Source organism: Nelumbo nucifera, chromosome 1, assembly GCF_055504915.1.
Source record: "Nelumbo nucifera cultivar China Antique chromosome 1, China Antique-T2T, whole genome shotgun sequence".
Taxonomy (NCBI): Eukaryota; Viridiplantae; Streptophyta; class Magnoliopsida; order Proteales; family Nelumbonaceae; genus Nelumbo; species Nelumbo nucifera.
The window spans coordinates 207,747,684-207,761,249 of NC_142649.1; the positions used below are offsets into that span (position 1 = coordinate 207,747,684).

At 39.1% G+C, this 13,566-nt stretch overlaps 1 protein-coding gene across 1 annotated transcript; it reads right to left on the bottom strand.

Annotated features, from left to right (window-relative positions):
* Positions 1–10: 10 nt before the first annotated feature.
* LOC104610362 (protein HOTHEAD-like) lies at positions 11–5,170 on the bottom strand. The gene is made up of 3 exons (XM_010276934.3): positions 4,998–5,170; positions 4,225–4,869; positions 11–996 (listed from the first exon to the last, which is right to left on the bottom strand). Exons 1-3 carry the CDS (start codon positions 5,086–5,088, stop codon positions 122–124), a joined length of 1,611 nt encoding a protein of 536 aa, XP_010275236.1. The 5' UTR covers positions 5,089–5,170; the 3' UTR covers positions 11–121.
* Between the last annotated feature and the right edge of the window lie 8,396 nt (positions 5,171–13,566).

A 13,566-nucleotide genomic window follows, 5' to 3' on the forward strand; every position in this document is an offset into this window, starting at 1 on the left:
ACCCAACAAGGAAAGGAAAAGACTTCTCTTACAATCAAAAAAGAAATATTTCTTTACATAATTTCAGTCATTTACAGAGTACAGAGAGAGAAGCAACCTAGGGGTAATGATGGGTTAGATGTTAGTAATGAGAATCTGGTATCGAGTTCACCAAATCATCCACCCTCTCTTGCAGTATCTTAATTCCTTGGTACCTGCCAAGCAGTAACAGAGTTGCCATCGGATTTGTACCAGGTGAATCAACCAATGTAGAGCCATCTATGACCCTCAATCCATCAACGCCATATACTTTGTAATCCTTATCAACAACAGACCCAACACTGCACCCACCAAAATAATGATAGTATGTCCTCACGTTCATCCCGCAAAATTCTCTCAGCTTCTCATTAGTAGACATCAGAGTTTCATTGTTATGAGTTCTCTCAAACCATTTCATTGCTTTGGACCCTGCAACTCTCTCGACCAAACGAGCCATCTTCACACACTCATGCATGTCCCTTTTCTCTACTAGATAGTTAAATTTTACTGAAGGATTTTGCCTAGGATCGGTAGTTTTTAACTCTAGTGTTCCTCTTGACAATGGGAACGAAAGTTTGGCTACAACAAATACTCTTGTTTCTTTGAAGCTTATGGGTAGGATTAAAGATTGAACTATGATTTGATACCCATTTGCTATACCCACTACTTGAGGTGGATCTGGAGGTAGGCTTATCTCAGAGTCTATAGCAAGAGCAATACAGGGGTTATCGGTAACACCTTTGCCGACCATGTTAGCATCAACAAGAGGATATATCTTGAAGTTTTTAAGGTGATCTCTGGGTCCAATGCCACTTAACATGAGTATTTGTGGACTACTTAATGTTCCTGCTGACAATATAACATCACCCCATGGCCTGGAGATTGGATCATAGTTGAGGTAAGCTTTGTAGCTACAGTTTGTCTTGCTGTCACTGTTAATAAAACGTATGCCCTGAGCTCTGGGTTTGCCTCCATCACCTGAATAATTTAAAGGTAGCTATGAGTTCATGGTCATCAATCATACAAGAAATGGATAACGTCATTAGAGGGGATATCTGTGCTACAAATTGAACTCTTCAGATGAAATTTGATGTACACATTATCTAACTATTAAGTTATGGGCAGTTCTATGGCCAATGGCCGTTTCTGTTCACGTCCTTGTAATAGCATAAAGGTAAAATGAAAAAGAGAAAATTCCCGATTAGTACCTTCTACTTTGTGCCTAGTGTTTTTTTGGTCTCCAAACTTTAATATGTGATAATTCAGTACCTGAATTTTCAAAACATGCCAAACTAGTACTTGCCGTTAACTAACCGGTTAATCAGCTGTTAAGTAGCATTTGAAAAGACACAAATGCCCTCCGAGTGTCATCTAATTCTCTTTATCAACCATCCAAACGTTAACAAAACATGAACAGTCCCAAATCCTTGCCCCTTTTATTTAAGAAAGTTGGGGTCACGTCTTAGTGGGCATTCTAGCGACCCCAACCTTCTTGAATAGAAGAGGCAAGGATTTGAGACTATTCAATTTTTATCAATGCTTGGATGGTTGATAAAGAAAATTAGATGACACTTGAAGGGAATTTGTGTCTTTTCAAATGCCACTTAATGGCTGGTTAATAACAGGTATTAGATTGGCATGTTTCAAAAGTTTGGCTACTAAATTGTCACATTTTAAAGTTTGGGGACCAAAGTGGCACTAGGCCCAAAGTACAAGGTACAAATCGGGAATTTTCCCAATAAAAAAGAATACGTACGGTCAAAACCCCCATGTCTTACGTTCAATGTCTTAAAAATCGATCCAGAAATGAAAATGTTTTTTTCTATGCTTGTGTTTATGGTTCAATATGTGATGTCATATTAGCAATAATAATAATAATAGTTAAATTGCAAAAAATCCAAAAATTATTTGGGAAAATCAATCATACCGGAAAGATATGGTACTGGAGGAGTTTTGACAATCAAAGCACCCTGTAAATTTTGATGAATACCACCTGATTGATCACTTCTTTTATGATATTAGTTGATTGGCTATAAGTTTTATTTTGGTATTTTGTATTTCCAGTATCTATGGTATCTGCTCCTCACACTGATTTTACAGCCACATCCCAGCGTGTTGGAGAAACATCTCCTATGAGTAATAACATACTAAGTATGAGAGAAATTCCTGATGTGCGGCTGGAACATGCTGTAAGGTCGGTATAAGGAACACTCTGTGAAGAGCAGATGCAGACTCCATAGTCCAGAAATGGAAAAGTCTAGAAATAGACATACAAAAAATTAAAAAAAAAAATCCAGAAAAAAGGTATAAAAACCATTTGTTATGTCCAAAGAATCAAATCCCAAAATGAGTTTTATAACAATTTTCAAAAATTCAAACTCATAAATGATTCTTAGGACTTAGAATCACAAAATCTGTTAAAATAATTCTCTTAAAGCTTACCAAATCAACACAGCCTAATAAACTAAGAAGATTCGTAGCCAAAAAATGAAGAAACTAACAACTGATAAATAAAAAAATAAGAAACTGAGATTTTTTTTTTTTAAGATGGGTCAAAGGTTAAATGGAAGCGGAATGGTATCCAGTTCCTAGGTTGAATGGTTCAACTGTAGGGATCTAGAATGGTTTTAAAACATTGCTAAAGATGACCTAGGTGATGCTTTGATATCATTGCGGTTTGGCTCAATTTGGAAGGAATACAAATACAAATATATATAATATAACTATATACAAAATAATATAAAATACAAGATTTTGCACTCTACATATTTATATTTATACTCTTTTTAAACTGAACAAGTCCTGAGTTGATCAATACAAATTGATGAAAGATATAAATTACAAATTATCAATACACACATAAGAGTCACTTCAGCTAGAATTAGAATGGTTGAACTTCACCCCTTAAACAGAAATTTCAATTTAGCATTTCTACAGCAGCCTCCCACGCATACATTTCTAATGCACATCTTTTTCAACTACAAACAGCCTCAAATAACTGCATGTTCAAATCCACATATAACTGCATGCATGTTGCCTAACTTGTTACAAAAGTTACCAAACTTGTGAAAAGTCATGCAAGTAAAAGCCCTAATTAATTGAACTGCTGTTGACAGAGATCCAACCTTATAACAGATTGGTGAAATCTTGCTTGGTGAGATATTCTTCATTAATTGCTTTTTTTATTTAAAATAGTGCTTAGTTTTTCTTCTTATTTTGAAAAAAAAATACTACTTAATTAGTTTGTTATAGCTACTGCTTAATAAAAAGTATTATGGTCCTGACATTTGGAGTTTGAACGGGACTAATGGTTGGTAAGTAGATTTCTTTTTAATAACTTGTTTTTTGAAAGGGTAGATCTCTTCATTTAATAATAAGAAATGGACTTCCTAACATTTAATAATAGGGTCATAAACAAAAGTTATTGAAAAATTAAGGTTTCATTTGGATAAGTTCTTTTGAGCTTTGGGTCTGGAAAACAAAATTGAACCAAAAACTCAAAACACTTTTAATCCCCAAAGCTCAAAGCCTAAAATTGGGACATTGTGCTTTTGGGCTTGAAAAGCACAAATCCTGAAGCTAATCCAAATGCAACCTAAAATTATTACTCAGTGTGGCTTCCAAACATTAATTAAAATTCAAAATCTCAGAAAGAGAAGAACTGTTCTAACTTTGAAATGTAAAAAGAACATCTACAACATAAAATGGGTTTTCTGGATTCATTAAAAGTTTAAAACAAGAGCTCTGAGAAGGTGTGACTGGTATTGGATTTGAAGAATTTCACTTCATCGGGCCTGGGCGCTTGGGCCAAGCTCCTTCACATTTTAGCAAATTCTTAACCTGAGCCCATGCAAGCATCATAAGCAGGTTTGAATCTGAGAGTGGACACTTTTGCGCAAAAAATGCTAGAGGTTAGGACTGTATCCAGTCTACCCCTCCCGAGACGGCGAGAGCCAGATAGCTGTGACCAACATTGGGTAATGGCCTTTTTGGCTATGGAAACTGGACATATATGAGTATATATGACCAACCCGGAGGTCCTCTAAAATATATATATATATAGATAGATTTCCCTGAGATGAATGAGAGGGATCAACAGATCCCAAACAAATTAAAAGTTTGTTAGAAAACATACAACTTGAAAACAGTAAATCTATACAGAAGTTTTCAGAAGATATTCATTAATGAAATCCTCTCTTTTCTTACCACTGCGTTGGAAGATGACATTTTTGACAGTTGCATTCAGAAGAACTGTGAGTCTCTTCCAGTTTCCAGCCGCTAAGAGATCAGCAGAGGTATGCCTTCTTCCGTATTCATCGAATGTGCTCCCACCCACTTTTGTCCCCCCAACATGCTTCAAGCTAAAACCGTTGAAAGGTAGGATTCCAGCCTCAACAAAGCCATCTATCACAAATGACTGCCATAGGCTCAACTCTGGTTTAAAGACCACCTTAGACTCCACCCACTCATAAGCATCTCTCACTAGCTTCTCATCCCACCCAACTCTCTTGATGTAACTCTCACTAGCTCTACTATAAAACCCACCATTGATTGCTGTTGATCCCCCCAAGACTCTTCCTCTAAGATTTGCAACTCCCTCTTCTGAGACAAATCTCTGTGCAACTGATGAGTACTCATCAGTTTGGATCAATGAGAGCCCATAGTTCTTTTTCTCTAAAATGAATGGATCCCCATAAGGTGATCCACCTCTCTCTACTAAGAGCACTGAGAATCTCTCAGACAAGGTGGCAGCTAGGGGGCAACCACTGGCACCTCCTCCTACAATTATGTAGTCAAAAGATTTACCAGATGCTTCTCGGATATCAGAAGTCATGTAAGGAAGTCTGTCTCCTACAATGGAATTATAGCAAGTATAAATACATCAGCTTTGTTCAATTCATACAAGAATGAATGCATATACATTAGAGAAAAAAAAAAAAAAAAAAAAAAGATAGCTAGTACAAAACAAAGCAAGTTACCTTCAGGTACTGATAATGAACATGAAGAGAAGCTAACAATTAAGAGATAGAATGCAGACAAAATGAGGTGAATTACTTCTTGAAGCTCCATTATTCTTGGTGGCTCAATGAGTGATACAAAACTCTCTGGCTGTGAGAAGGACAAAATTTATTGGCATAACAAAATCGTACATTTGGGATGTAATAATGATGTTGCCATTTTATCTCTACATATTGCCTTACAGTATAATTACAATGATGAAGCCGGGCTTGCTAATAAATGATTCCTACATGTGAAAAGCTGAGTTGGTAGCCAACATGGAATAAGCGCTTAGTGTTTTTTTGATAGGTAAGAATAAGCACTTAGACTGGTGGTGGCAAATGCCGGGTCCGGATGTGGTAGGCACGTTAGGTAAGCATAATGAGTGAGCAGTTTTTTGTGATACATGTCCTATTTAATACGTCTTTCATTCAAATGTTTTTTGTTTTCTTAGACAGAAATTATTTATTATTTTATTATTTTTGTTAAAATAATTTAAAATAAAAACAATGAAAAATGAAACTAAAGGTGTTGGGAGTTGGGATTCATTTATGTTTTTCTTTTTTATTGTTTTTTCTTTTTAATTATTTTGACAAAAATAATAAAATAATGGATCATTTCTATCTAACGGAACAAAAACGTTTGGATAAAAGATGTATTAGCTTGGACATGTGTCACACAGCTATTACTTGCTCACTCATTATGCTTACCTAACATGTCTACTACATCCGGACTCGGCATTTGCCACGTTTCCAATTATATGACTCATATAGTCTTTCTTTTTTGCTGCCATGCCTATCCATTGGTCATTTGTCATCCCCCAACAAAATCATTCATCCAAATTTCAATATAGCTTACTTCATCAGCAAGAGAACTTCTTGGTAACAAATTAAAGACAATACGTTCACAATGAAAAGCTACATTAGGGGGTGAATAATGGGACCACAGACCATAGTGATTTTTTCTATCATACAATAATGGTCATCAACAACATAGGACGAGCTACTTTTCTTGTGCTTGCTAGGTCTTTCTTTATAGCTTCCACCTAACCTTCACAAATTAATTAAAGTAGTATGCACTTTAAATATAAGGTGCTCATTTTAGTTGTGTTGGGTAAAGATACATCTATCACCATTTCGTTGCTCCAGCTTGCCACATCAGCACTACTTGTACTGAATTAGGTAATTTCAATTCAAGTAGAAATGGCGGGTGCAATGTGCAATGATTTGCCCAGAATTTTATGTTAGCTTGAATGACCAATTGATCATTTTACATTAGGTTGTGTTTGGAAATGATGCAAATAAGTGTGAATCCAAATACGTAGAATGTAAAACGGTTCATATAAATTGTAAAACTTGGTTAATTTTGCATTGACAAATTTACCTTTTTACCATACAGACTTTTAGCTGTAATGGATGCAAACATGAATTCTAATAAAGCATATGCTTTTTTTTTTTAATCAAAATTCCACTTGAATGCAAATTTACTTATTTTTTATTGATGTATTTTTACATCTTATTATCAATGTAAATATGCATTGGTCTGTCATTTGTCAATGCATAAATGTAATATTTCCAAACACATGCAAAAGTGAACCAAAGTGCAAATTTACCCCGAACCGGGATTTTCCCTCCATTTGCATTGTTTCCAAACGCAGCCTTAGGAAAAATAAAAAAGTAAAACAGCTTATATCACAAATTGCTGAAACCTTCCCCGAACATTCAGGTTGTTGTCGAAAGCCTAAACCTCTCCTGAAATTTGACCCCTCTAATTTCTTTTCGGAAATTGGATTATTTTTTAAATTTACCTTTCATATCAATCGCTCAAAGGTGAAGTTACAATTTTAAATTCTCTATGTTTTTTTTGTTGTTTATAAAGTTTGTATTTTTTATAGAAACTAGCCTCAATAATAATCGTATGGGTATTTTGGACATTTTCATGCCTTTTTGTTAGAGGATTCTAACAGAGGGGCTCTACTTGCAATTGATTCAAAAAGTTTAGAGGAGATGATTGCAATTACAAAATTTTAGGGGAGGTTTCAGCATTCGTCAGAAATCCTCGAGGAAATTTTAGCAATTTACCCTTATTTTTATAATAGAAAGAGTAATCTTGAATTGCAAACCCCCCTCCCCCCCTTCCCACCATAGGGATGGAAATTTTCCTACTGAATTGATAGGGACAAAGATGGAAAGTTACTTAAAAATCAGTAATCAGGATGAGGAGTATGTTCCTCACCCCGAACCCATTGCACTGATATTCCTACCCCTACCCTCCCCCATTGTAAACCTGTTAATGGGTCGGGGTAGGGCAGGTTTCGGTCGAGCTTTGCCTCTTTATAAAAAGAAAATCACTAGGCCCGGACCGATCATTGGGCCTAAATCTTGAGCCTGAGCTCAACCCTATATAAAGCCTGAAGCCTGGGCCCAAGCCCAAAGCCCAACTTTGACATGCACTTTATAATATATTAATTATACATTACTAATAATATATTATATATTATATAATATTTATACATTTAATATATATATATATATATATATTACTTTTTTCTATTAATTTACTATTATATAATATATATTATACATCATTAAGACATATATCATATTTCTATTATATATTTAATATTATCGGGTCGGGTTTTTTTGGTAAAGCCCGAGCCAGGCCTAAAATATACTCGGGCCTGATTTTTAGAGCTTGAGCCTATAGGCTTAAAATTTTGTTTGAGCCTGACATAGGACGAGTCGGGCTGGGCCATCCTGTCAATCTACCTAGCTCATGAACAGGTTTACCCATCCGTAGCTTGGGAGTTGGGGATAGGGGTGCAACTTGCACGGGTCCAACCCGAGAACAAACTGACCCAAATTGCAATTTTATATGGGTTAGGCTTGGATTTTTTATCCTTGAGTTGGGATTGGACCCAAGACTTTCCTACTTTTTAGGATGGGCTCAAGCCTAGCCGTTAGGTAGTTGAACCCAACCTGATTATACACATTCATACATGTTTATATAGATACGTATCTAAATATATGCGTACATATTTACATATATACATATACATGTTTGAATAAATGCCCACACACATTTGTAATTTTAGAGTGGATTCACTGACTAACCCAAACTTGGGTCCAACCTAAGTGTATCAAATTAAATTGCAAACTAGGCTTAGACTAAGAAGATTGGGCTTGACCTCGGGCTTAGTCCGAGCTTGAGCCTTAGGCCAAAATCTTAGGGTTGGGTCTGGGTTGATCATAAACCTGCCCCAGCTTGCTCGACTTGCACCCCTTGTTGGGGACACAAACTTAAGGATGTATCCAATTGAAAAAATGCGCTTCTTATATTTTTATTATTTAAAAAATGATTGATCCATTCAACCTAAATGATTGAAGTATTGACATGCCACTTAGATAAAAACAAACATAATCAATTAATCATGTTACATATATACATAAAATAATAAATTTTAAATAGGCTTTATTTTAATCTGATATATGATTATTAATTGGATGCAAGTTCTAAACATATAAACCTAAACTAAATTGCCTTAAAAAAATTGAACTAAATTCGGTGTTGAATTGGATATCGTATGTTTGGAATCCTTGACAACCCTAGTCAAACTAAGGTTTCAAATTTCGATACGATACATCCAATATAGGGCATATTGTACCATACCTTTTAAAGTTTGGTATGGGATACAGTAGAAAATCGATGGTATCATCTTTTTTCCACTATATCGTACCCATATCGGGATGTATCGGGGGTGTATCGATGGCATATTGGTAACATATTGAAAATAAATTGATACAAACAAAAACGAAAAAAGGGGGAACTTTGAACTTTTCCCTAAAATAAGTTTTTTTACCCCCCCCCCCCAAACGACTATAAAACTCCAAAAATCACAATTTTTTTTAGTGTTATGAGTAGATATATGGAAATTTTATGAAGAGATTAGGGGAAAATGTAAAATAACAAAAAAATTGAAAATGTATTTTTTTATCTACCTATAAAGATTTAATATGTTTTTAAATCTATAGATTATCTATCACATCCATAGAGCAATTGAATTTTTAATATTTTTTACATTTTAGAATTAAAAAATAAATAATAGTTAATTATATTTTATGATCTAATCACAAGGATTGAATATGTTGTAGGCCTATGGATAATCTATCATATCCATAGAGTAATTAAAATATCTTCTTCAATATTTTTCTTGAATATATTGTACAATATTTTATTTACTTTTGATTTTTTGTAATTTTTGAAAATAAAAAATCAACAGTAATTATTTAAATAAGAAATAATTATTAATTATATTGTCATTTAGAAGTTGTGTCAATGCATGTTTTATGATTGGATAAGATAGATAATTGGGTTTTTCCCATCCCTTGAAACTTACGAATTATAATTTATAAATTATATTTAAGCATAGGATTTTTAATGAAAATTATAATTTATTACGATGTATACCTCATTCAGGTCTTATATTTAGTGTTATTGATATATTTTTTATAATTTATTTAAATATTTAGGGTTTCTTCAATCAGCTCCCCCTTAGAAATCAAAATATCAATTATCTCGGTACGAAATATGAAACTTCTATCGACTCCAACCAAAAAATATGAACTTTTTTTCAACTCCTCCCCATCCCCACGTCTGCGAAATAGTAACAATATCATACCATTATACCCCTTAGCGCAATTCAAAATAGGAGAAGAAGAACTCCATTCAAAAATCGATGCCTTCTTTGTTCCTCCATTCGAAAACGATAATTGTCTTCTTCCCCGTGCTCCTCCATTCATCGTCTGGTAGATTGCTCCCCATCGTCTTCTTCCCCATGCTCAAAAAAAGGAGAAACAAACTCTACTCGAAAACGATGACTTCTCTGTTCTCTGTTCGAAACAATGAGTTCTATGTTGCTCCCAACTGTCTTCTTCCCCGTGCTCCTCCATTCGCCATCCGGTAGACAACTTCCTTGTTGCTCCCAACCATCTTCTTCCTCGTGCTCCTCCATTTGCCGTCCGGTAGACGACTTCTTTGTTGCTCCTGATCGTCTTCTTCCCCATGCTAAAAAAAGGAGAAATGAACTATGTTCTCTCCCAACGGTCTTCCTCATTTCAAGCGTTAAAAAATTCTCAGATTCCCTTGTGTTCACCGGTCATTGGCTGTGGACGACACTCACCTCGAGCGTTAGTTTACTGTTCATCATCCATCGGAGGCACCCTGCATTGACTGTTGAAAGGATCCTCAAAGCTAGGTTTAGCGGTTGTTGGAAGGATTCTCAGCCCCTGCGTTCAACCGCCTTGGAGGCCCCCCGTGTTTCCGGCTCACTCCGGTGGTTTAGCATTCCATAGACCACCCATGCAAAGGCTTCCCCAGCTCATCGCACCCTTACGCGTCATTCTCAGTCAGTATCAGTGATTGACCATACAACCCCTTCATCCAATCTTGTTAATTTGTAGCACACCAAAGATCGGAATCCCTGTTTGTTAATGTTGCTCGACCATAGGCAATTTACTTTGTTACTTTTTTTTCCTTGGTTGATTGTCGTATGGACCTCTATAAATGAATATTTGAATGTTGCTTAGTTCAATTCTAATGAAAATGAATTGTTTAATGTTGATTAAGATATAGATGTCGTTACCGTGGGTTATTGAAAATTTGTAGGTATGAATAGCCGATGGAGTGTCGGGAATCAATCCCCGAGTAGTTTGCAGTATGATACTAAGTATTGCTATTGCAAATGGAAATGCATCCTTCGAATTTCAACAACTCAAAATAACCCACAAAAATTGTTTTATAGTTGTCGATTAAAATCTGAGGAAATATTTTTAGTGAGACAATACTATTTGTTAGCATTGATATAAGGCATGTATATTGCAAGTGACATGACTGAATAGCCCAACAACTGAAAACGATTCTACTGGCGGTTGCAAATTTTTTGAGTGGGTGATTCCTCAAGGTTGGTCGGATGAGGTTACAACAGGAAATAGTCATGGTGATGAGTGGCAGTAGGACGGAGTGGGTTTGGTGGGCAGTGAACCCCTCTGCACCTGCCAGTGCGGCCTTCAGGTGATTCTGCAATTTCTGAGACATGCTCCCGAAGGGGGGCACAAGGGTAGATGGGCAGTGATACCACCTCCACAAGGTGGACAGAGGTCTCTTGGACATCCTCAAAGATGGTAGAGACGCCTCAAGCCAATAGGAAGGCCAACGGTGAGAAACAGTGCTCTTGCAGAACCACTGCTTTCCACTATCAGTCCAGGCCGTCAGGCAGATAGGAGACCGGAAGGTGTCGAGATGCTCGGTGGGTGAGTAGGGAGTGGGTTTGGTGGGCAATGAACCCCTCCGCACTCGTCGAAGCAACCTCCAAGTGATTCTACAATTTTCGATTTGCAGTCCTGAAGGGGGGCATGGGGGTTACGGATGGCGATACAACCTCCACGGGGTGGGGAAAAGTCTCTTAGACATCCTCAGAGGAGGCAGAGATACCCCGAGGCAATGGGGAAGCCCGACGATGAGAAAATATGCTTTTACAAAACCACCATTTCCCACCATCGGTCCAAGCCGTCAAGCTGATGTGAGACCATAAGGTGTCGGGATGCTTGGTAGGTGACTGATAGTTGGAGGGAGTGGGTTTGGTGGGCAAAGAACCCCTCTACACCCGTCGGAGTGGCTTTCTGGTGATTCTACCTTTTTTGAGACGCAGCCCTGAAGGGGGGCATGGGGGTACACAAGTGGCAGTACTACATACACAAGGTGGGGAGAGGTCTCCTGGACGTCCCCAAAAGAGGTGGAGATGCAAACGAGGAAGGCCAACGGTGAGAAATAATGCTTTTGTAGAACCACTATTTTCCACCGTAGGTTCGACTTGTCATGGCAATGGGTAGCCGAAAGGTGTCAGGATGCTCGTTGGGTGAGTGGCAGTAGGAAGGAATGGGTTTGGTGGGCAGCAAACCCCTCCACACTCCTTGAAGTGGCCTCCAAGTGATTCTACCATTTCCAAGATCCGGTCCTAGAGGGGAGGTGCGGGGGTAGGTAGGCGGCGATACCACCTCCATTAGGTGGGGAGAGGTCTCCTGGGCGTCCCGAAAGGAGGCAAAGACATTTCAAGCCAACAGGGAAGGCCAACTGTGGGAAACAGTGGTTTTGTCCCACCATCAGGGCGATGGATGGCCGTAAGGTGTCGAGATGCCCAGTGGGTGAGTAGCAGCAAGTGGGAGTGGGTTTGGTGGGCAACAAACCCCTTCGCATCTGCCAAAGCGGCCTTCAGGTGATTTTGCAATTTTCGAGACATGCTCCTGGAGGGGGGCGCAAGGTTTGACAGGTGGTGGTACCACCTCCACAAGGTGGATAGAGGTCTCTTGGACATCCTCAAAGATGCTAGAGACGCCCCGAGCCAACGGGAAGGCTGATGACGTTTTTCACCGTCAGTTAGGGTCGTCGGGCAGATGGGAGACGGGAAGGTATCGAGATACTCGGTGGGTGAGTGGCACTAGGAGGGAGTGGGTTAGGTCAGCAATGAACCCCTCCGCACCTGCCGAAGTAACCTCCGAGTGATTCTGCCATTTCTGAGTCAGTGTCCCAAAGGGGGCACGGGGGTTGACGGAAGGCGGTACAACCTCTATGAGGTGGGGAGAGGTCTGCTAGATGTCCCTAGAGGAGGCAGAGATGCCCTGAGCCAATAGGGAAGGCTGACAGTGAGAAACAATGCTTTTGCAGAACAACCGTTTCCCACCATCGGTCCGGGCGTTGGGCTGATGTGCAACCAAAAGATGTCAAGATGCTCGATGGGTGAGTGGCAGTTGGAGGGAGAGGGTTTGGTGGGTAGAGAATCCCTCTGCACCCGTTGGAGTGGCTTTCAAGTGATTCTACCATTTCCGAGATGCGGTCCCGAAGGGGGTGTGGTGGTATATGAGCAATGGTACCACATACAAGGGGCGGGGAGAGGTCTCCTGGACGTCCCTAGAAGAGGTGGAGATGCCAACGGGGAAGGCCGACAATGAGAAATAATGGTTTTGCAAAACCATCATTTCCCACCGTCGGTCCGAGCCGTCAAGCTGATGAGTGGCCGGAAGGTATCATGATGCTCGGTGAGTGAGTGGCAGTAGGAAGGAATGGGTTTGGTGGGCAGCGAACCCCTCCACACTCTCTGGAGTGACCTCCAAGTGATTCCCCAAAGGGGGCGTGGGGGTAGACGGTCAGCGGTACCACCTCAACAGGGTGGGGAAGGTTTCCTGGATATCCCCAGAGGAGGCAGAGATGCCCCGAGCCAATAAGGAAGGCCAACGGTGAAAAATAGTGCTTTTGTAGAATCATTGTTTTCCACCGCCAATCCAGGTCATCGAGCTGATGAGTGGTCGAAAGGTGTTAGGATGCTCGATGGGTGAGTGGCAATAGGAGGGAGTGGGTTTGGTGGGCAATGAAGCCCCCCGCACCCACCGGAGCGGCCTTTGGGTGATTTTGTCATTTCCGAGACACAATCCCAGAAGGGGGGTGTGGGTGTAGACGGGCGACGGTAGCACCTCCACGGGGTTGGGAGAGGTCTCATAG

Coding starts and splice junctions, on each gene's coding strand:
- LOC104610362 (XM_010276934.3), bottom strand. CDS start 5,088: ATGGAGCTTCAAGAAGTAATTCACCTCATTTTGTCTGCATTCTATCTC. Junction 4,870..4,997: donor TTCATTATCAGTACCTGAAG/GTAACTTGCTTT, acceptor ATTCCATTGTAG/GAGACAGACTTCCTTACATG. Junction 997..4,224: donor TGTCATCTTCCAACGCAGTG/GTAAGAAAAGAG, acceptor TAAATTATTCAG/GTGATGGAGGCAAACCCAGA.